The sequence below is a fragment of the Solea solea genome, chromosome 21, assembly GCF_958295425.1.
Source record: "Solea solea chromosome 21, fSolSol10.1, whole genome shotgun sequence".
Classification (NCBI taxonomy): domain Eukaryota; kingdom Metazoa; phylum Chordata; class Actinopteri; order Pleuronectiformes; family Soleidae; genus Solea; species Solea solea.
In genome coordinates, this window is record NC_081154.1 from 7,704,989 (window position 1) to 7,730,265 (window position 25,277).

The 25,277-nt window shown below is 41.5% G+C and overlaps 1 protein-coding gene across 8 annotated transcripts in view; it reads right to left on the reverse strand.

The window, feature by feature from the left end:
* The window catches only part of LOC131448314 (SRC kinase signaling inhibitor 1-like), a 94,241-nt gene that overhangs the window by 52,202 nt on the left and 16,762 nt on the right, over nt 1-25,277 (reverse strand). For 7 of the 8 annotated variants that reach the window (XR_009234186.1, XM_058620646.1, XM_058620644.1 and 4 more), the window contains exon 2: nt 2,066-2,400. Coding sequence is in view for 7 of the 8 variants with exons in the window: in XM_058620646.1 (XP_058476629.1) it covers nt 2,066-2,400 (335 nt within the window). In the remaining variant the exon portion in view is untranslated. Of the gene's footprint in view, nt 1-2,065; nt 2,401-24,885; nt 25,277 lie in introns of those variants that run through there. The other variant, XM_058620647.1, reaches the window with a different exon arrangement.

Sequence of the window (25,277 nt, forward strand, 5' to 3'; positions counted from 1 at the left end):
ACAGATGAATTATTAGTGATGGAGTCAATGTGACATTGAGCTATGAAGATGTGCTGCTTTTGTTTTTTTCATTTATAATTAAGTGAAAATGTGGGGACGGATGACAAAACATCGGTCACCTCGAACTTCTTCATTTTCTATATCGCTTATCCTTTTCAGAGTTAGCTGATGTGATGTGGCGAGACGTTTGGTACAATCCGAACAGGTCCAAATCCAAAACCTGTGCTTACTGCATGAGAAGTCCGGAGTGGATAAACTGCGAGTAAGTGTTAACGTGCACGTAAACAAACAAGATTCATTGTGTTAATTAGCAGGCTTTAGAGGATTTGGTCAGAGCCCCTGCAGCAAGTACTCCCCTGCCTCCCGTCTTTATGCTAAGTCAGACTAAAACATCTAGACTGTAGCTGTTTATCTATGCACAGACGTGAGATCATCTCGCCATGGAGAAGGAAGCGAATGAGAAAAACTGTATTCAAACATGTACAGCTGTGTTGAGGATATGAAGCCGAGAGGAACAGACTTAGTTAGAATATTTGACATTATTTTTGCATGTTTTTACATTTTCTCGCCGTCTCGTCACTTAAATACTTTTGTCAATATTCCACTGCTCACTCTCTCAGATAATAACCGCTAAAAAGCGTCCATTACTGACCCAGCGAGTCGGTCATTGACAGAAAAAAAAAAAACTGTGAGCGTCTGAAGCCCCTGAGGCATCTCGCCACATAATGCGCTTGTGTGGGTTTCCGAGCCCACCGATGTGCTCTTATTATCTCCCATGGAAGAAAATGTTCACATGTGAAAATAGAAAGCACTCAGAGAGCTCATTCCTCCCCCAAGGCTCCACTCTCTCTCTCTCTCTCCCTCCCTCCCTCTCTCTCTCTCTCAGGGTTTGTTATTATACAGTGAGTCACATTTGCATTAAAACACCTACAATTACAGATAATCTGAGATGATATGTTTACAAGATTCCTCTATAGTCACGAGGTTCAGTCAGAAAACAACGGATTCTCATTGATTTTACGCCAGAAATTCCCCTGATTACTGATTTCTAACACTTGATGGGTTTATATAATCTCTTCATATATATATATATATATATAGTATATATACTGTAGCTGTGTGGTGTTTTTAAATCAGCCACTGCGGTGACATAAAGGTTGACAAGGATGCTGTGTTGCCGTGGCAGTTCAGTCCTCTCCAGACATTCCTTGTTCTTCCCGTGCTTTGGTCTCTCTGTGTGTTGGAGTGGAGGTGTGTGCGTGTTGTTGAGTGGACAACACGAAAGATTTATCTGCGGACGAAGCCGCCGCGGAGCTTCATGTTAGACAGACACCGTGCACACACGTATACACAAACACACCCATCCATCTATCTACATACAGTTTTATCTCTGAGGCAGTCCTTACACTTCGTCGTCTTATTTTCATGAAATATCCCAAAGGTCCAGACTGAGTTGGAGAAAAATGGCGTTGAATCTCACACTTTTACGAATAGTTGTCTGGAAGTTGTGCTTCCTCTAAAATGTCATAAAAGGTCAAATGTGTACTGTTGTGTTTACATTTCATTACCAAAAGTTCGCTAAAACGTGGAGGATAAAGTGGTATAAAATGGATGGATGGATGGAAGCTCAACTACTGCTGGAAATATTATCATTATTCTAATTATAATCAATCCATCGTCTACTGCTCTATCCTCTACACAATCTCAGCTGATTATTAGTAGCAGTAGTAGTAAAAATGTGCATCTTTATTTCCTGTGTAACTATATTGTTGCTTCAGTGTGGTCTTGAATTACAAACAGTTTTGCTGTATTATCCTGTATCCTGCTGCGGATGCACACAGTAATGTTGATGGAGTACAGTGTCCCTCACTGTGAGCTGTAGGTCCTGACATATTATGAAAGGATCAGAATATAAATTGTGGCTGGTGTTTGATTAGAAATAACTGCTCTGTTTCTCCTGAGGTAACCAGTCATCTCTGGCATGATTAAGATCCTTGGTCTACTTTCACGGAAACATGTGAGATACAAAGATTGTACAGCTCACTACTCAGCAATTGTGAGATACCTGTCGTCCAGCAGCGGCGGCGGCGGCGGCAGCAGCGGCGGCGGCGCCCTGTGACATGTTGCCGGGGCTGTTGTTGGAGTACTTGTTTTTCTGGAGGTCCACGAGAGCATCCCGCTGCCGCTCGATGTCCGCCTTGTGTATGCTGTTCAGGGCCTCCAGGCTCTTGGCGGCCACAGAGTTGTGGCGGCGGTCCAGCGAGGAGGACGTGAACCCCCCGTTGGAGTTGTCGGGGAACCGCCGGGCCCCGCGGGCGCCACCGGCGGCCAGGGTGTGGTAGTCCCGTGGGAACTCGGCATCGCTGGCAGAGATCATGGGACCCTTTCGCTTCTCTCGACCTGCAGCCAGGGTGAGAAACAGCTAGAGCATGAGACAGCTTTTAATGTTTTTGGTGTCACGTGTTATAATGACAAACCATATACTGTCATTAAAGAACGGATGTAGATTTCACCAGTTAGTCACCAGGGGGCGACACTACCAGTTGTAAAAACAACAAGTCTATGGGAAAATGAGTGTACTTCTCAAATTTGAGGTCTTCTTTGATAGAATATGATACCACATATGTGTTATGTTCTCATGTAGCGTCAAAAAGAGGATAAAACATGGAACATATGAGTGGACACCAGTGTGATTGACAGGTTGCAGGTGAATTTCTGTTTCCAGTCAAGTCAAATCATGACTCTCAAGGCTTGATTCTGCCACGGGAAGACTACATCCAATGTTATTTACAGTCTATGAGACAAACATCATATTTATATCAAGTTTATCTGATTTCAGACTGAACACGTAGAGTCATCAGCTGCATCACAGTAACACACACTTGAATGTGACTCCCTTTGACGGAGACAATGGGGTCCTGACATAGCAAGTGAAAAGTCTCATCAACTGCAGCCGCTCTCTTCAGAAAGACATTTCACACTCCCATTATCCCCGAAAATGTTCGACAAGGACTCCTTTGTACCGAGTGCAAGTGAATTGTGGAAATAATTCAATTAAAATAATAGTTCAAACTGAAATGAATTGCGTGTAATTTGAACTTGGAGCTCTCCAGTTTCCCTGTCTTTCTGCTTTTATGTGGCACCAAACACATTTTGAAGTATAAATGTAACATGACACATTTGTAGTGTGTTTATTCTGTACTTAACCACAAAAATGATGCCGACTTGTGTAAAACTACTTAGACCATGTCAACATAAGAATCAGCCAACTGACGTTTGCACATGGAATTTGGGAAAAAGCTCAAGAACAGCAAACTGAATGAAACTCTCGTGTAAGTCGAGTTCAAAAGACAGCTCTCTTGTTTTATGGCAGCTGGCGTTCTTACACATTACGGCCTTCGTCTTCGATTGCCTCCACCTCTTCTTCTGCTTATCTCCCATGCTCGTCCTTCAGCGATGGTATTTACGTATCATCCCGTCTCAGTCGTTTCCGTCGCTTCGTGTCAATTGCGAGATCAGCTGTTTCGTCAACTGATCTTGAACAACAATACACTTTCTGTCGACCAGGCAAATATCCTGCTGTCTATTTTGATTTCATTCATGCTGCTGTACCCTCGCCCACTGCCAGGGCTCCACAGTATCATCAGGTCCTTCTCTCTTCATCCTCCAAATCATGATCCACCATCACTAGCCTGCACAAAGATGGATTTATCTCCCCGCAGAATCCAGGCACCAAAGACTTTATGAAGACATGAATTTCCATTTATACTTTATCTGTAATGATAGCTTATTCACTTGTCTCACCTGATTAGGGTTTTTTTTTAAGGGGTTTCATAAACTACTTCCATTCCCACCATCAAATAACTAATTTGTGCCTCACTGACACGGTAGAAAACATCTAAATCTATTTGTGTTTGAATGCAGCAAAGCAGAGTTACATGACAGCCTTTTACACAATGCAAATCAAGTAAGTAAAAACATTCAGAATTTAGAGAATAACATCCTCAGTATTCTTTGCATAACTGCTGAGGTTTGATGTGAAACACTGTGGATTTGATTTGACACAAATGTGAACTCAATGTTTGTCTCCAGGATTTGATTTGGTGGCAACACAAATGTTTTGGACCAGAGCAACATGTTCTGACTGTTACTGACTCACAACAACAACAACAACAACACGTTTGGAACCCTCAAGACAATTGGAGAACATCTTTTTAAACAACACTTGACTTCAGGTTTACAATTGCTGCGGCAAAAATAGAGGAAATAATAGGAACGGTTATTCAGATGTGTTGTTGTGCTTTAAACTGCTCACGTGTGAGTACGTGACGACGCTCGTCCCACAGGTTTGAGCTTGAGACACGTAAAGTGAGCAGCGGCGACCGTGTTCATGTGACGAATAACACGGATCCTGCAGCAGCAGCAGCAGCATCATGCATGCATCCCTGACTCTGTCCCTCAGCAACCGGCACACGGTAGAAAACACACAGTTTGTCTCTCTCCTCGCCTTCACCACACACACACACACACACACACAAAAGACACACAAACACACCTCTGGCGCTATGTTTGCCCCTCACTGAAACAGCTGCAACATCTGTCTATTCCAACAACCTGAGGCAAGACCAAATCCCCGCCTGTTGTATGTACAGTACATGACACATGAGTATCACAGTCAGTGTAGGAGAAGGGATGTCTCCACGTGTGGGGAACGGTTTAGTGCCCTCTTGTGACCGATGATACATAAAGCACCGGTGACTTGGTGAAGGTGAACAGCCGCACTTAAAAGTCTGTTGAAGAAAATACGGAACAAGCTTTTGTTTTTTTTCCGTATTTCGAATAAAAATGTGAGCAGTAAAGTTGAGGTGAAGGGAAAAAGCAACAAAGAGACGTTGATTACAGTATAGCACAGACAAAAACAATAAAAACTCATAAACCTATCGACGACAAGAGCAACAAATATGATATATAACCACGAACATAGCTGCTGCAATTAATTTGCTGCCTGACAGAAAATAAATGAGTGGCTACACCTGAATATTCTCTGGGTTTTATGTTTTGGGGTTGTTTATCAGACAAAAACATCATATTTTATATGACAATGTCACCATGGACTCTGGGAAACTGTGACAGGAGCCTTTTTTTTTTATTTAAAGCTGCCAAGAAAAAAAATCACTGGCAAAATAATCAAAAAATAAAAAAGAATCATTAGTCACAGCCTCGTAATCGCGTATCAACCTGAAATGCGGCTGCTCCAGGGATTCAGCCTGGCAACGGCAATATTTGTACTCGTAAAGCGTCTCCTGCTGATAGAAGAAAGTGTTTGATTTGGTCACAGATGTAAATCCTCTGATAGGAGCAGAAGCAGCAGCAGCGTGCCAGTGTGTATCCATGGTAGGTAAGAAAGACAAAAAAAAAAAAAAAGTGCTATGAAGCAGAGGGGGTCTGGGAGAGACGGAGGAAACAAGGAAACATCTCGACAAGGGCTTGTCACTTTAATTTATGTGAAGCCTTGAGCAAACCCCTGCGACGTTGCGCGGTGTGTATGTGGGACAAAGGCAGGCTATATTTTACGAGAAGAAGCGCCAGTGCAATACCTGCTGAAATTGAATGCACTTGTCTTTTTTTTTTTTTTTAAAAAACAACTGTGCCATAGTTATGATGTAAACATTTATACCCTGTACTTTACTGTGATTTATCCAAGGTTCCAAACACCAAACACATACATTTATAATCCGCCCCGGCCGCTAAAAACGATGTCTTACTCGCCTGCAGTTGCTTCTGTGAGAGGTAATGGGTATTGTTATTGTTTCCGTGAGTGTGCTTTGAACGACCATTTTGACTATTTGCCTCATGGAAAATGCCGGTCGCACAAACATCACAGAGCTGGATTGGCAATCTAATGCACACGTCCCCCATCTATAATATTTATTGTTTAACCCTTAGAACACAGAGAACTTCTGCTTCTGCTTTTATCCATTACTATGTTAAAACATACTTATAGAGGCTATAAGTGTATATATAGAGTGTCTTATATCCTTTCTTTCAGCACAACCTATAGGCAATAAATAAACACACCTGCGCAAAAAAGTACTCAAACTTTTTTTTAAATGTGACTGAATTTGTGAAATTTGGAAAAACGAAGAGAAAAAGAAAAGAAAAATAGTCTATGTTGTGACTTCTGCACAATTATCACTACTCGCAATTTAAAATTAATAATAACTTTGACTCGATACAACAAATAAGAAGGTGCCGTGTGAGCACTAAGGGTTAAAGTATCTTATAGGTGACCAGCGTTATTTTATTTTGTCACCGTTTTTTCCCTATTGTCCAATATATGTCGTCTATATCAACACAACAGTGATTAAAGGTACCTTACTCGATTTCATCCGAGTATTGTGATAAAATAAAATGATGCCACGGACCCTGGTATACTCGCGCGTCAGGGTCCTGTAGTATCTCACTTCACCATCGGGTGGCGGCACAAGTCATGGGCACAGTGCACGTTGGGTCCACGCGTGCTGTGTGCGGAAGTACTGTGTACCAGGGCCTTAAGAAGGTAACGCCTGCATTTGCAAGCTCATCTTTGGATTTTTGTTTGTTGGTTACATTTAGAGTTAATGGAGAACTGTTCATTACTTCCTTGTATATAGATACATTTTTGTAAATAGCTATTTTTGTTCCTATTTTTGTGCACTTTTTCCACCTGTAAATAATTTTTTCACTGTATTCACCTTGGGAAGTTGTAACATTAAAAGGGCCTTAACTCAAGTCAGTCAGTGACGTTTTGAAAGGAGCCGCCATTCAGCAAATGTCTGACAAAAGTATCTCATATTGCTCCCTGTTCTCATCTCTGCATATAGATGCAAACATACTGTATATAGATGATTATAAAATGACTGAGGCTCATATGTGATGCTGTGACATTTACATTATGACACGATCTATACCTGAAATAGACAAACCAGTAATCGATCCTCCTGTAGTGTAAATGGCATCATTATTTTACTAATTACTAATTAATCAGAATTAATTAGTTGGGAATGAATTCACCTGATCACTATAATCAGACTGTAAACCAGTAAAATAATTGCCACATGATATGTTTCTTTGCAGAAATCCTTGTACAACAGTGTTAGGGTCTGACAGAGTGTATTTCCCTAAGGGTCTTGACCAATTTTTACAACTGTAGGTCAAGTATAAATGTATTGTTTTGCAGTGGGTCATTACAAAGTATAAACTGCTGCTTTATTGAACCCTCTCTTTATTTACTCCGCTGACCTTCGCTGTTGTGCTCTCTCTCTTATTAAAATAATGACATTGTTTAGCACAGTGGCATTTTCCACGTCCGTGTTGTTTTTTTTTTACCTTTGTGTTTATTTCTATTGAATATATTCTGACCTTTTCTCGCTGCTGTGTGTGTGTGTGTAATCACGTACAGGCGTGTTTTGTACGGCACACAAACAGCCCACACCACCACCTGGTACTTAAATCATGGCATTACTCAGCCATGTGGAAAAGCAGCTACAGCCCCATGCTCTGTTTTTTTTCTTCTTTTCTTTTTAAGCTCCTGGTGGTAGTTAATGGGATGCCACCTCCACCCAGCTTGCTCCAGGCACCACCTCAGTTATTACACCTCTGCTGCAGCTCACAGATCCACCTCTCTGGCTGAAGAATTACACTTTAATTGTCTGACTTTGCTCAAATTGTTGCATCTATTAATGATGAACTGATGCTGCCGCCGCTGGGGAGATGTCACACTGTGTATTTCAGTTTCTCATGTGGGCTGTTTAATGCTGCGGTGAAAACACGTGGTGGTAATAATGAACCGAAAAATGAAGGGGGGGGACAACACTCACTCACTCACTCACTCATTCATTACTAAACATAAATGCGGACTAACTTATGTTGACCTTATCATACACGGCCCTTCATTTTAATGTCAACTTACAGTACATTTATCAAAGCCCAAGGTTTAATCATTGGTTCTGGGTGTAACTAATTACCCAAAATAAAACGCGTTTGTCCTTTTCACAGGAACACACACACACACATACACACACGGTCTGCTGACGTGATTCATTATTCTGACTTCAATTATAGTTGAGGGGAGACTTAAAACCAGGTGAATGATTGTCATTGTGCCACTGACACTATATTTCAGCTCAGATGGGACCTCGTCCAAAAGGCTGCTCAAGGCCACGTCCAAACATTTCTCATTACAAAGCCGCACAGTTCGTGTGTGTGAGTGTGTTTTGGTAGTACAACCTTGGCCACTGTTGCCCGCAGTTCTGACAGAGGCCATTAGTTAGTTTTACGGCTTCATCGGGCCGAGGTCTAATCATTTATGCTCGTCTGTGCTCCGCTCAAATTCGCCGTAAATAATTTTTCATCCAGAGTGTTTGATCTGGACGTTACGGCTCATTGAAGTCTACACAGGCACATGTATGATTCTCGACAGCGCAAGCGAACTGCAGAGTTAATTGGCTGACTGAGGAGGCGATACGCCAGAGCAACGGAACCTGGCTTGAATTAAAGTCTCCTTCAATTACCTTTTGTTGATAAAATGTTTTTCCTTCCCCATAAACGCACATTTGATAGCTAATTGAGGACTTTGAATGATGACATTTTATGAACATGGACATAATTTGGGACTGTGGTCTCGAAAATCATCTGCAGAAAAATGTGTTGGTGAATGACAGTCAGCCTGACATGTTGCTGTTAGCTTCTTTAAGCTGTTAAAAGGGATGTGGATGTGTGATTGTGAAAGAATGTGTTGTAGTTAACGGTAATTTGACATTCATTTGAAAACATGGAACTGCAGGTGCTTTTATTTTGAAGTGCAGTAAGCAACATGCTGGTTTCCGGCTGTTACTTTTGTTGTAGCTTTACTTCCTGTTTACCTTTCAGCTACTTTTGTTGTAGCTTTACTTCTTGTTTACCTTTCAGTCACTTTTGTTGTAGCTTTACTTTCTGTTTACCTTTCAGTTACTTTTGTTGTAGCTTTACTTCCTGTTTACCTTTCAGTTACTTTTGTTGTAGCTTTACTTCCTGTTTACCTTTCAGTCACTTTTGTTGTAGCTTTAGTTTCTGTTTACCTTTCAGCTACTTTTGTTGTAGCTTTACTTCCTGTTTACCTTTCAGCTACTTTTGTTGTAGCTTTACTTCCTGTTTACCTTTCAGCTACTTTTGTTGTAGCTTTACTTCCTGTTTACCTTTCAGCTACTTTTGTTGTAGCTTTACTTTCTGTTTACCTTTCAGTCACTTTTTCCGACATTGCTCTGTTATAGAAACTGCAGCATTAAACATTAAATGAAAGACTGACTGGAAAATAGAAAATCTGTGATGATACAGTGATACCACACTTCTGCTCTCTTTTAAGCCTAGATATGTTGCTTTAACTGTGCCTCCTTTGTTCCTCTGCCTTCTTCGCCCTTTACCATATTTAGACATATTCTTATATTTATACTTGTGCTAAACAATTTGAAGAAAAGTTAGATTTTTCTGACAGTTACAGCGATTCCATTTTGATTTTTTCTTTTAGGGGGGTTTTAAGTCAAGCTCCAGTTCAATTTCAGTTCTGTCTCTCCGCTGAAACTGCTGCCGTCGGGCAGACGGTTCAGGTCAATTAAGACTCGGACAAACAGACTGAAAAACAGCTTTTACCCGAGAGCCAGTACTGCACTAAATGCTGCTTATTTCAAACAGAGCGTGGAATGAAAAACAGCAGTGTGTGAAATGTCTGTTTGATTTTTACAGTTATATATATATATATATACATATATATATATTTTATATTGACATGTTTTATAAGCTGATGTTGCACTGGCACAGCATTTTGTATTCTATTCTATTCTGTTCCAATACTCACATTGAAATAGATTTAAAATATGATGGAGTAAAAACACACGACAGCACCAAAGATATAAACTACTAGTAATTAAAACCTAAAGACTGTTTTCAAGTATTTTTCACATTTTATAATTGGCATAAAATATAGACAAATTAAACTGCAGCATTTGCAATTAATTGACTGATAACCGAACATTTGTATGTTTGGAAAAAAAAAACGCCCTTAATGTGAATGTTATATTCCTTATTTCCCTTTTCTTTGAAAAGATTTGAGGTTTTTGAGACACATTTTGAACCGCTGTCGGACGTTTTTATGGACAAAACAATAAATTGAGTCATCGAGGAAATACTCAACAGGTCAATCAATAATGAAAATAATTAGCTGCAGCCCTAGGGTAATCAGTTATTTCTTCATAATGTCAATATTTCCGCAGGTTGAGGGAAAACCCCCGAGTCGCAGATTCTCTAGACATCAAGAGACTGTTAATTATGAAGGGATGGAACAGTAGCAGGAATGAGTGAAGAAAAATGGGCCTCCTCCATCCCACAAATTATAATACCCAACTCTCTGGGGTGCTTGGAAATTAAAATATAAACCCAAACAAGATCAGAATGCATAACACCAAGTGGGCTTTATTTAGAACACAAAATCTGCCTTTGCTGAATACAATATTTTCGTCAAACTGTTGCCGGCAGGGAGTCTCTGGATTCAGGATCACAGTGAAGCAGCGAGCAGATGCTATACTTAACAAAGAGGTGGCCAGTTGCCACATACAAAGACCCCTACAATCATCCATATGAAGAACAAAGTGAACCTTCCCTTTAAATAACACGCACAAAAGCCTCCCACAGACTAAATGAACAGATATATTAAGAGCAGTGGTGATCGTGCAAAGAGCACCAAAGCATGGGCTGTAATGATCAAGAGAAGCCTCCACGACTGCGTTTGAACTCCTCTTCAATCTTCTCTCCTCCATAATTCATTCATGGCCGGCAAATTCATAAAATAGTGATGAGATGTCTCAAAACACGGGAGTGACTTTCTAAAATATCTCCCCAGGAGCTCAAACAGACAGGTAAAGCAACTCGGTAACAACAACAACAACCCACCCGGTCCTGCTTTGTCCTGCTCAAGAGCACGACGACTCGTCCGTCTTTATCCTGCAGCTGCAGAGTAAACAGGCCTGAAGGACGTCCGACCTCCGACGTGACTCTTTAAAGCCTCAGGCAACACTGGCTCTGACTGATCTCTGTGATAAGCACAGATAGAGGACGTAGAGAGCAAGAATGACGATATATTTCAAGTGTCTTCAGGACATGACATTCCTCCCCTGGCATCCACAAAATCAAAAGAGCAGATCATATACTAGGTGGTATTAGGTACTACTGCTGCTGTATAATGTCTTGCTGTTCCCTGCCTATCGCCCTATGCTGGTCCTATAGCGGTAGAAGATGGATGGATGGATGGAAATTCTGAGTTCAGAGACAGAATTTCAAATCAAACACTTTAGAAAATACAGCAAAAATTATAGGTGGAAATGCAGAGGTTCTAACCATATGCAAAACACAAAGCCATTGTGAAGCCTTGAGATTCATGATTTGGCCAACACCGTGTCAGTTTTTTGAAACCGGAAATTCACAGACTATAACATCATAAATTCACGTTTGTTTTTCGTAATAAAAGAAGTTTTAACATGTGCGTTATAAAATAAATCGCACTTATCAAGCCAAAATGACTCACTGCATGGCTCCAGTAATTGGTATGTGCAATGAATGTGGTTCATTTTTGATCTCTTAGAGGCTTTGCTATATCTTTTGTGCACACAAGGAGTGTATTTTTATTTATTTATTGCATTTTTTTTATAGTGGTTAAGTGAAATTTGTATTGAAGTGTTAGTTTTTAATCACAGTTAAGGGTCGGGTCACAGGGCTTTTTATTAGGAGGTATAGCGGCGGCATCGGCAGTATAGAATTAGACATAATGACGGTTATCGGGTTGGTTCACTCTGATTTATCTCTTCAGCAAAATGTTGTTGTAATCAGGTGACAATAGCGGGTGAGTGATATGGCAAAAATATCACCATCATTTATTTTTTTTTATAATAAAATAATTTTTACATTGATTTTTTACTATTACTACTTTTACTATTGCACTGAACAGTGCAACCAAACAGTTTCTCATAGTAAAAACATAGCCCCAGAATGGACATTTAAGTATGAAAGACTCCGTTTTCATTGTTTTCATTTTCAGCCATGGCTTCCAGCTACACTCTGAATCAAACAGGGCACTGGCCGTAGTTCACTATGATTGCGGTTTCTCTAGGGCAGGCATGACGCAGACGAGCAAATAGTGTGATTTCACTGAGAATAAAAAACTTCTGATGCATCTGTGCAAGAGCATAGAACAGCAATGGATAGAATGTGCCCTATAGATGATACTACGATCTCTCTGGCAGATTGTCAACACGTTGTAGTCCTTCACGATCTAATATCATCATATCACCCACCCCTCAGGCATTACAGGGCATCACAAAGGTCAAAGGACTTTTTGTTGAAAAGGAATCAGAGCAGGTTTATAACAGTCTGACCCTGAGTCCAACAGATACAGGGAGTAATGTTCATGATAAACACGAACAGGAGACCAAGGGAGCTTGTCCTCTCCTCCACTGGGAAAACATGCCGAGCTTATCTCTCCAAGCTCTCGTCGACATCAGAGTCTCTGTTCGTCTGTCAACCCACGCCTCCGTTTCCCCCTCTTTATGCTTCACGACCATTATGTCTTACACGGCTACAGCATATGAATTTCAATCGAGCACTAATTGTGTCATAAATATTCATCTTATCCCTGCTGCCTAAAACCTTAGCCTGGAGCAGGTATACAGTGTACATACATGCCTTAGCTGGGATCATGACGGAGTGAAGGAGATGACAGAGTGAAGCTCAGCGCCTCAGTGTGTTCGTTACAAATCCTTCCCCCTTCCTTTGGGAGGTGCATGACTCAGTGGAGACTCAAATTTAGCCCAAGAAAAAATAAACAGCATCTAAATACTGCATGAGGTTTGATGTCAATTTCCACTTCCAATGTCACAGAAAGTTCTTTTTTTATTATTTGAAAAATGGTCAAATAATAGCATAATAACCTATAAACAAGAGATACACATTTTTTTTCCCGTTGTTTTACATTGAATGAAGTCTCTTTTTTTTTTTTTTACAAAACAAAGCATGAACAACCTCCAATTTATTGAGCTAAATACCATTAAATAGCCCCAGCACTTTACAGATGCACATTACGACTTACAGATCACGGTAGATCTACAAAGGCACCAACATTTGTAATTTGTAGGTATCTAGAACTGAGAAATATAGTATTCCATATTATGATTAGGATCTCTGTTTGACACCCCTGGTCTACAATCAATAAACAGTGTTTGCTGAAATATCCGTTATAATCTATGGCTTAAAAAAAAAGATTATATCACATATCACATATGTCACACTGGTCGTACAATTTGGAAAACGACCTGCAATTATGATCTTATGAAACTGCACTGCCCAAGACAGGGAGGCCCTTCAGCGCGTGATCAGAACTGCACAGTCCGTCTCTGGAGCAGCCTTCCCCTCACTTCAGGACATTTACTCCACCAGGGCCACAGGAAGAGCACACAACATCATAAAAGACAATACACACCCACAGCACAGACTCTTCACGCTGCTGGCACCAGGCAGAGGCTACCAGAGTCTGAGATCCAGAACCACAAGGATGACAAACAGCTTTTACCCACAGGCCATCAGCTCCCTCATCAAGACAACCCCCCCACATCCCTGAACTGACTGATTTACATTACACATTACCACACACAGCACATACCTTTACACCGCCACCCCCCCCCCCCCCCCCACACACACACACACACACTGCTGCTGTTAAAACTTGAAATAATCGTGCAATATTGTCAGATCTGTTTTAAGATTCTATTTCTGTTTTTTATACTTTAGTCAACATAAACATAGGTTTATATTTTTGGTCTGTACATTTTAACCCTAACCCTAGTTTTTTTTTATTATATTTTTCTGATACTGTATTTACTTTATATAATTTTGTTGTGATTAGGGGGAGGTGCAAATTAAAAAATTTCATTGTGCAGGGTGACAGTCTGTCTTAACCGAACATATGACAATAAATAATTTCAATCTTGAATCTTATTTTAGACAATTCTGTCAGTTGTTCATTGTTGCAAATATTGACACATCATGTAATAATAATTAACCAGTCAACACCCAAAATGGGGGTTGAATCTGAATTTTAACAGGGAGGTCTTTAAATGTAATGAACTACACCAAAGCATATAGTATTTTGCCTGTTGGCACTAAAACAATATGCACGTGAGATTCTGACCTGGAGCTACATGACGAGTTGTCAGCATAGTCTTTGATTATATCATCTATGTATCATTGACTATATATGCTCTGCTGTGTAGATATATAAAGGAATGAACTGCAAAGATAACATTTTTATCCAAATGTGCAAAAAGAAAATTGCTAGTAATATTTTAAACCAAATTGTTACTCTTTACAAAAAAACACCGACCATAGAAAACAGAACATAGAAACATGTTCCAACACAAAGACAAAGAAATAGTATTTAAGGCAGGTTTCTGGATCAATATTTTGGGGGTTTATAGATTCATACTGTCAGATGTGTCTAAATATCATATATATATCATCCTGAACAGCAGCTCTGAACTGAACCAGACTGGTTTGTGTGGCTGCTGGGCATGGACTAAGAATAGAGGAAGCTCATTGTGGCTTCAAGCCCCACAGGGCATGAAGAGGATTAACCGAGTATTTCAGTCTGGACCAGAGTGGTGGACTAACTGACTGACTGCTGTCGTCTCTGCTCAGAATCATCTCTGAGTAGTAAACTGCCGTTTATTATTTACAGCCACAGATAAAATAAAAAAACAACCATGTGGCAGTTGAGCGTGTGTCTTCTTGCTTAATGAGCAGAATTTACTGGATGGGGCCAGTTCTACTGCTTCAGTGCTTAAGCAATTTTCTATCCATTTATCTTCATATTTAGTGTCTTAACCGTATAAGAACTGCAGCTCCGAAAAATCGCTTCGTAGACCTTTGGGTTTAAGAGGATTCGGTGGTTTATAGCCAGTAACAATGTATGTTTATTTCTCTTCCGTGGCAGTAAATAACCATTTTTACAAAGGCACAGGGGACATCGTCCAACCCCGGGAAAAACAACAACATCATCACTTGTTTCACCAAATGCCCCAAAACAACATAAAATATGTTTATGTCCGAGTGAGTGGCCACAGTAATTATGAAGGGAGCAAGGAGTCAGTGGTGTTATTAAAGAGGAAGTCAGTGCACACAGGGAGGAGGCTGAGGTGGACGGAGACGGCTGATGCTGCACTTTACGGAACATAACGGCAGTCAGGGTGGGCACCGCCCCAAATTTAAAGCAACAGCCTTCATTTGCTGTTCAAGATACTCATTTATCTTCTACAGTAAAAGAGTGTTTATAATATTGACGTGAGTGGCAGCCATCTTGGAATCCATTTTCCTTTTAAATGAAAATGCAGTCGTATGGATGTAGCTTTAAGCTGTTTGGAGTTCATTTTCCTTGGATAGTCCACTTCGTTTGGGCAGGTGTGAACACTCCTCCAAACGGACTATCCAGTGAACCAAAGAGAGGAAGTGAGGACGGCTCGCTGCCTCGCCTGCTGCTCATACTGTGCAGCTTCTTGTGAAAAAACCAATTAGGTTTGAACACCAAAGCAAAAACAGGAACCACAAGACTGCATAAATTTGGTGTTGCTCCATTGTTTGTTTTTGTGGGTTTTTTTTCTTTTTTCCTGGTCAGAGCTAGTTTTGGGCAGTACGACGAGCAGATGTTTTAACTGCTTGACATTGTCCAGGTGGTTTAGTCCGCTTACAAATGTGCAGTGTGAAAGTGAACCAAACGTTTTCGGCATTCCCTGCCCAATCGAACAAAGTCCCCTGGACTGTCCAGGGGTTGATTGTCAACATGCTTCAACCAAACTGACCATCCCTGCATTCAACGACTGATGACATTAGTAATGAAGGCTTTAATAAAGCCAGATACATTTAGAGTACAAAAATCTATGTGACATTCATCCTCCGCTGATGCTGTTACGTGGTCAGTAAACACCATGTATCTGTCACTGCATCAAAATCAGCCTCGCGCCTGCAACGTCTCCGCCGAGCCATCCTGGTCACAAAAAAACCCCCACTCAGACTGCAGATTTCTGAAACATCACTGGGAGCAGATTGTGGATTTGGAAATCCATCTTCAAAGAGAATAATAATCTAGGACAATCTTGAAAGGAGGTAATGAAATGTTTTCATGATGAGAAGCAGGGGCAGCTGGGACTCCATCCTCTTTACCATCCTCTCTCATCCCCTTACTGTCTTGTACTGGAGCTAGTCTGCATGCTCAGTGCATGTGATTCATTTTCTCCCCCCCCCCGCCAAAAAAAAAAAATACTTCACAACCACAAGTATCAATCTCTGGCACACTCATCAATTTATCAACACTGGGGAAGAGGTCAGGCCCGAGTGCCGTTAAACCGTGATGAGAGGCTGCATCATTAGGATGTGAGATGAAAGACGGCTGGACAGGCTCAGGTGTGTTTGAGCTTATCAAGCAGCTACCTTCTATCACAGATTCAATTCACAACACTCATGTACATGTTCCTCTTTTTTCACACTCAGGCTCTACCCTCACGACACCTCAGCCAATGACTGGACGGCACCTGATCCAAGGCCAGACATCCATGCCAACTTAGGGTGGAAGTGCTTGTAATGAGGAAGTGATATTTTTGGCTCGTCTGAGGCTGGGCCACGTCCTGAAAGTGAAAGTGAGTAATTGGTATCATTGAGTGAACAGTGGGACAGGATGAGTCAGGGATCGAGATCTATTAGTGGCCACTAATCAGTGTTGCACACTGAGTCCTGTGAGGCAGCCAGCTGGACGGCTGCTGGCTCTGCTTTGAGCTGTGTCACAAAACAGCAGTTCCAACTGAGTACAACACACACGGTACACTTCCACATCTGAAAGACACGCACCAGGCTTTCAATTAAGTCCAATGTAAACCCACTGTCAAGTCATTTAGTCGCTCAGAGCAGAGGTAAGAGAATGAGGTTACGGTTAGGGAGCAGAATAAGACAGAGGTTATGGTTACGGTCAAGAAAAGGGCTGAGGTTAGGGTCAGGATTAATGCGTTTGGCTTAGTGGAAATTCACTTTATTTTATAAATATAATCAGCATTTTCATGACCAAAATTAGCACAAACTGGCGCGTTTTTTTATGTTGGTACGACAAACACGCTCAGACTAGTTCACTCATTTATGTAGTGTGCATATCGCCAAAATGGACGCCAAAATTCAAAATGTTGCGTTGAGACCATGGTTCCAATCGACTTTTTTGTTTGTTTTAGTCTATAACATCTTCCCACCAAGTTTCGGGTGATTCGGTGGAACTCAGTTTTGCCTCTGTTTTCACCTTAGTTGAGCAACGGGTCCCAGAACTATGCCAATATCACATTTTCACCACACCTGACCTCCATGCAGAGTTTCAAGAGCTTTAACACCCTCAAAAATGGCCGCAAATCCACAGATATAATAGTAATCTGAAGGATAACAATAGGTTCCTCGCACCAATTCGTGCCAGGAGCCGTTTCGGGCCCCAATAATTATAAACAACGTCTTTCAGACACAGAAGGATAGTCTGTGCATCTGTACGGCAACACCGCGGGACGTGACAGAGCGGTATTCTCCTGGAATGAGAACAGGCTGGGTGAACATCAAAGTCGTTAAAGAAAAGAAAGAAAAGAAGAGCGAGGCATGAAAACGGTTAAATTTTACCCAGAAGGACTTTTAGATTTCATCAGACTGTCACTCTTCACAACTGTGGGAACTCTTTGGCATTAATATATGCTCACAAAACATTTTGACTTCTAACTAGGGCAAACCCTGCGTCTTTGAAATCCGATGAGCGTGGTTAATTTATAAAATAAAGGCTGGGACAGAGCATGAGCATCTCTGCGTGTAAATATCAATGGCATATGACTGAGAATGATGAGAGAGTTATATGATGTGTTTAAAAAGTCATTTTCAGATACATGACATACCCAAAAGGAAATATTGAATACAGGCGTGCTACAGGCACTCATTATATTGTCTCTGGTTTGATTTCTCTGCCACATAAAGTTAAAAAGTAGTTTATGCACAGATTGCGTTGTTAAATCCAAATGACATAATGAATTCCAATTTAACTGCATTTCGCCTGCACATTGTGAACGCGCATGATTTGTGCATTGCAGCGTGTTACATCAGTTGTCACAAGTCAACTGTTATGGCACAAATATTATAGATGGAACAAGGTGATTAGGAAGACCAGTGTGCTCCGAGAAGTGAGGCAGGACGGATTTCCACGTTTGTACACGCGGAGTTCAGAACTTCAAAGTTCAGCTGCTTTCGCCGATAATGAAATCCCTCCTCCTCCATAAGTACTGAACACCACTCTGCGCATAAACTCAGAAATAACCACCGCGTCCAAAAACTCATTCTGACACTTCACTGAATGTTCTTTTACCTGGCATTTCAAAGAGTCTTTCATCTGCCCAAGCCGCGCGCAACTCGAGGGGGAATCATTTCAAACTAGGACACTGTAACCCTGCAGAGGTACAATGACACTGTGAATCAAGCACGGACGTCTCTGACGGCAGGAACATTAAGGGGTAAATCTTGACCATTTCATATATGAAGTGTTAAGTCTAATCCCCTCTTACTCTTCTTTATCAAAACCTACAGAAACACTCATCTTGATGCCTTTTCATCCCCCTTTCCAGCATCAATAATGGAGGCAGACTGCAGTCTACATCCGTCTCCGCCTGTTATCCCTGATCTCCTGCATTCTGCTCCCAGTCCTCCACTCCCCCCGTGTTTCCTTTTAGCCCTCAGCATGTAAGGCTGTCAGCTCTGTGGGCTCTGAGCCAGAGCTGATACTCCTGTCTGCTGTAGGTCAGCCTCCCTCTGGGGGAGGGCAAGCACACATTCACAATATGGTTAACAGGAGGCCGTGCCCCAGTGGCTCGGCGGGTCATCTTCTGGAGGTGTCACGCATCTTCCTCTCTCTTTCTACCTCTGTCCCTCTCCCTCTCGCTCTCTCTCTCCCTTGCATCTTCTGATCATGGCATATCACTGATAAAACAACCTCAACAAATACACTATTGAACTTATCTTCACATTCAGCTGTTCCCCTAACCTTTGGGGTACCAGAGTAATGGTACGGTACAGTACGGGTCTCAAACTCAAATGACCTGTGGGCCACTGACGGTCTCGTCTGGTCAGTCGGGGGCCAGTCAAGTAAAAAAAACTTTTTGGGGAAAAGCAACAGTTGCGGTGGACGTTATAAGCTCATATCATCAATATGCCGTATTAATTCCTTTTTTTTTATATGGACTCTATTGCGTCGTGTGAGCTTTTCTGTCTTTTACTTCTTCTGTCTTTTATCCATTATTCTGTACAGCACTTTGGTCCGCTGTGTTTGTTTTAAAGTGCTTTACAAATAAAGTTGGATTGGAATTTCGAAATATAAGTGGTTGTTTTAATATGCGACCATAAAAAAACATATTTATGATGCAAAATTAATCTATTCATTTAAAAATAAAAACATATAGAAATGACTCGTTACAACTTGATATTGTTTGGAGGGCCACATGAAATCGATTGGAGGGCCACATGTGGCCCCCGGGCCGCCACTTTGAGACCCCTGCGCTAGACCAACGACAGTCAACTCATCGGGCGATGAGATCAGTGTAATAATCCCAGTCGAAACTAAACCATGATGCCATGATGGAAAAACACGCCATGCATTTACATTTTGGTGCCCATGTTAACAAAGACACGCACACGTTACATACAGAGAGAAGATCTGTTGATAATGATACTGAAATTCTACCTGCAATGACACATAAAACGGACACTTCTCACCGTGGCTTTAGTGACTATAGGCTGAATATGAATTCATGAAAAAGATGAGGCGAGCCGGACGCCAACCGGGCCTAACTGTCAGTCACACGGTGTCCACTAGGGGGTGGGAATCACAGGGTACCTCACGATACGATACGCGATACATGGTCCACGATACCGATAATATCGCGATACAGCATATCGCAAGACAATCACCTAACGTAGCGTTCTCAACCGTTATCCCGCTGTAATCTCCGTCTTCTTCAGCCACGTAACCTCCCGCCCAAGTTCCCCAGCAGCACCACCGCTAGGCGCCTGGCAGGTGAAACTGGCAGGGAGTGTTTACTTTAGAGCGCCTTATAATATCTATATTTGTCCCAGTGTATCTATTATCGTATTGCATGAGGAAGGACGACGACATCACCAAGTCCCTATTTTGACCCATCCCAAGTGTCCACTCATACTGTATGTGCTGTGATTCATCATCTATTTCCCGTTAAATGGGAACATCATTTATAAAACCGGCATAACCTTGTATTGAAACTAGTGCTTAATGCCAAAACTAGAGGAGTCGCCCCCGTGAGGCTAATTCTACTTCCCTGGCTTCGCTTTTCAGAGTGGAAGACTACGTCCTTTGTTTTTCATACACAGTCTTTGATCGCACATGTATCGAAAGCCTGTTGTGTTCAACATAAAGGCTTTAGTCTCCTTTTTTGAGGTGATTTTCATTGCGACTATGAATAGGCACAGATTTGCATATGTGTTTGTGAGTTTGGTGTAGAAGCACCCACGGGGGAACATATGGGTGACGGTAATGTGAGTGTGAAATAAATCTACACTCACTGCTGTATTTCACTTTTAAGGTTGATATTACTCTCTGCCATTCTTGTTGTCAACAATGCCCATGGAAACACTAAAACAACACGTAATGACCTCTCCAAGGTGTCTGCGCCGCGCTCAGCTTCGCTTCTGAAGACATTAAATCTTTAAAATGGCGGATAGGTTTCTTACCTTTCAACTGTATGTTACTTGTATGTTTGAGTGCATGTGGAAATGTGTAAAATATACATTTAAAAGATTCTATAGTGTCATTTTATGTGTACAAAAGTGAAGTAATAAATGCTCTGGTGGCAAAATCGATTGTGTGCAATATTGATTGTTACCTCAGACATCAATGGCACATCATTTAATATCAGCATGTATTCTTTCCTTTTTATATTGTTTTTTTTATCGCTTATTCACTATTGTGAATGTCTTAATCATTTTTCAGTGTGTTATTCTGGGTGTAGTTTTTATATAAGCCCATATAGGTTTCTCGCTCGTATTTTTTTTTACTCAATTTTCATGTTGTTTTTGTGGTGTGTGAAATAAAAGGTTAAGATGAGACTCCTCCGGGTGTTATAATAGTTTCTCAGGAGAGTCGGAAGCAGTAGATGAGGCTCTGGACACACAAAAAAACCCTTGTTAGTGATATCGAATTATGTCTGGAGTTTTTAAGTTGACAACAATAAAAACATACACTATTGCCTGACTTCCCCTACAGGCTACAGGCGTCTGTGGTTTCATACATGTTACGCAACCACCAACACGTCTATTTTGACATATCTGGGTCTTGAAAATCCATGTTATAGAGGCACACAATTGAAAGCACTCGAGCTGTTTTGTTTTTTTATCATCTCCATCTTTCCAACAGCGAGTTGAAGACGACAAAGACAAATGTCAACTGTGTTGAAGGAGCCAGTCATTTCAGCTGTCTAACAGTGGCTTTATGGATGATTGCATTACTTTACCTGCTCAACTTCTGTGTGTGTGTGTGTGTGTGTGTGTGTGTGTGGGCTGGTTAGACTGAGATGATTGTGGCATGGGTCAGTTATCAAGTTACAAATTGATTTAGTGTGTACATGCGAAGATTAGTTCTGGATTCTTCCACATGTGGCAGAAAAAAAAAGGAATAAAGAAATCACTCCTTGAAGTTAAACTCAACTGGGTTCAACCTGATTTTCAGATTCATACTGATCCAACGTGGATTCATAAAATCCTTAGATCAATCTTTTAATATATGCCATTTCCTGTATGCTCTCCATCTCGCAAGACTATTGCAGTCTAAGAATACTAACACCCGCCGCGTCTCGGATGCTTTGGTGTCCTGACTGTTTGCTTTTTTTTTTGTTTGTGTCCTCAATCGTCACCAAAAAAAAAAAACCTCCCCAACAACATAACATTACTGTTGTTTTTCTTCTGATGGGCAAGCGGCGCTCACAGCACCCTCTTCTGGACAAGTCTGATGCACTTCTGGGCTGTACATTTTAAACATCAATGGGTTTTTAGGGTTTGTGCTGTAAAAAATGCATTTGTGTAACTACTTTGGGGTACATTTTTAAATGTTGATAAATAAGTATCATTATATTGATATATAACATTAATATAATATATAATTGATATATATTAATATATAGTACTAATAATACTAGGCACATTTTCAATACTTTTAATGATGCACCATTATAGAGATTCAAATTTTGAGCAATTTTATTATTATTTTTTATGTGGTGGAATCTCAACCTTAAGCAGTCTGTGGTGCAGGTGTGTGGAAGATGCTAAGAGTAAGAAGGTTCCGGGGCCAAACCTGATGACCAACTATGACTTTTCTGTGTCAAGTTGAGAATATTTTCTGTTTCTTTCAAAATAAAATCAGTAAAACTGAATTATTTTGGTTTTTTTTGGACAAAACAAGACATTCATCATCAATATTTTTCCACATTGTCTGATATTTCTCGGACCAAAGGACCCGACGGATCGACTATGAAAATAATTGTTAGTTGCAGCCCTGAATAAAATAAATTTAAGTTGAAATCAGGTCACTGCCATTAAACGATTCTTTTCCCTGTGACTGCGAGACTTCAAATTCTGTTTGAACAAACTAAAAGCTCCAGTTCCCTTGTCGATGCTAAAACTCTAACAGACTATAGTCCTCAGATAAGTGTTTGCTGTTTTTATCTTCGCTTAATAAATCAAATTTCACGTTAGAGCCAGTGCAGTCGTTCTAAAAATCATAAAACTTTGCATAAGAAATGCAACAATATAAGTAAATCGTTCTCCTACCTTCATAAGAAGTGACTGTTCTGAGCAGACAGTTACACAGCAGATTTCTGGCAAGCCTTTGATGGTAACTAGGGCAGTGATTTAATTATAATGCAGTTACATAATAACAACAAAATACAAATAAATAAATAAAATAACAACGCAGGCTGCGTCGGAATGAAGGAGTCTTTCTGATCCTTAAAGACGTTACAGCTCAGACTCTTTACCGACATCAAAGAAATTAGAAGGGAACGCGTTGTCAGCGACACAAATGAAAGCCTCATTTGAAGCCGCTTTGCCTTCTTTACGTCCTCCTAACGCCTCCAGGGCGGCGTCTTTCCTAAAAGAGAAATGCCCCTGCAGCCTTGACAAACTGATATCAAGCCGGCATCAAGGTGAATAAGTGACGCCCCAGATTCAGCCATTTCAAAAAACCTTGAAATTGATTGTGAGTCAGTGGTGTGGCTCCCCTGAGGTTTGGTGGCACACACACACACACACACATACACAACTTCAAAAAAAAAAAAAAAACCTTCAGGAACTCCATCCTCAGCCTTAGAGCACACTGAACACATGTTACCACCAGAGAGCAGACACCGTCAGCTTTGACCGCACGCAACGTGCCAACTCTCTGGCAAAGACAAATTCATTTCAAAAGAATTAATAATCACTTTGCAACCACCATTTGCACTTCAACCAACTGCAGTGTCCCCAGAGCCCGTTCATAATGTGTGATTATTATTCATGTGGCCCTCGGGAGACAGGACTGAGAGACATGTTGGGGGGGTGTGATGGAGGGGTGAGATTTTACGAGCGGCGGTAATGTAACGTTCAAGGACTCGCATCGGTGCGCCGCCGAGACTGCGCGTCACCACGTTATGACGGTAGTACGACGTGGATCACGTTCGCCACATACGCGGCGGCATGAACTTGACATGCGGTGACAAACGTGTGACCGATCGCTTTAAATCTAGAATGATTCCTCTTCTCATCTCTGTTAGCGAGCAGTTTTTGACGAGTCCCACAGCCACGTCGAGGTGCGCTGTCGACAGACTGCTGTCTGGGAACGTTCCCAGTCATCAAAGGTCACTGTTCCTTCAAGAGTGTCGGCAAATCACCGTAATCTACACTCAAATCTACAATTTGACAAAAGGGTTGCAGTGAAATGTCACGTTCAATAGCATGTCAACTTAAAGCTGCCGTCACTGAAAACTTGTGAGAATATGGAGGCAAAAAGCTTTGTAATCTGACAGCTGTCACTGATATGGAGTGTTCGTCTCTCTGTGTCATGTGTCATGTGCTCATGAGGTTAGGCTGTCGTGATACTGGAAGGTGGAAAGTGAACAAAAGTTAGTCAAAAGTTGACATCACCGACGGCACATTTAATAAATTGTAGATTGTATTAAATCAAATTACACTGCAAGCGAGCCAGCCGCTCTGAATGCTATGAATCTTTCATGTAGAGAATCAGTGGGAAGTTTATGGCGTGTGTCACGGCAGCTTCAGTAATGGAGAGCTACGACTGAATGTGTCTCTCCAAGTTCGAGCGGTTTCCTCCACGTGAAGGTTAGCTCAGGTGAGCTTGGCAACTTGACGCATACTTTCCTCGCTCTCTACCTGCAAAGCGCAGATACTCAGTTTTGGCTTCTCAGTCTTCTCACACCCTCCCAATCCCTCCAGTACCACCTCCTCCTCCTCCTCCTCCCTGTCCCCTCTCTCCCCTCTGCTTTCATTTTTTTTTTTTTTTTTCCTTGGTCCTCTTGGGGCGATGCAAAGAAGCCGGATAATCTTGGTGCATGCAGACTAAGAGAGTCCTCTGCAGAGAGTGGCTGGATCGCTACAGCAGCAGCCCCAAAAAACCTCTGGGTGCATACTGTAGTGTGGCAGTGTGGAATGAATGAATGAATGAATGAATGGATGAATGAATGAATGAATGAATCGTACCTGGCTTATGATCCTGTGCAGGTAGGTGTCACCCTCTGGCCCGAGACTCTACATGGCACTGGTGTGTGTGTGTATGTGTGTGTAGGTTTGTGTGTGTGTGTGTGAGTGTGGTGTGCGAGGGAGGGAGGAGAAAGGAAGGAAGGAGTGAGTGCGGTTGAGGAGATGGGGAGAGTGTGAGTGCACAGTGCAGTATAGAAGATTGGAGGCAGGGTTCTCACAAGTCTGAGCTCTCTTCTCTCTCTCTCTCTCTCTCCCTCTCTCCATCTCTCTCTCTCTGAGAGTATAATCCCTTCCACAGTCTACAGGGACGAGCTGCAAATGAACCAGCTCTATCTCTCCCCTGTCTCCCCCTCCACTTCCCTCTGTATCTTGGCTCTGCACATGAGCCCCGA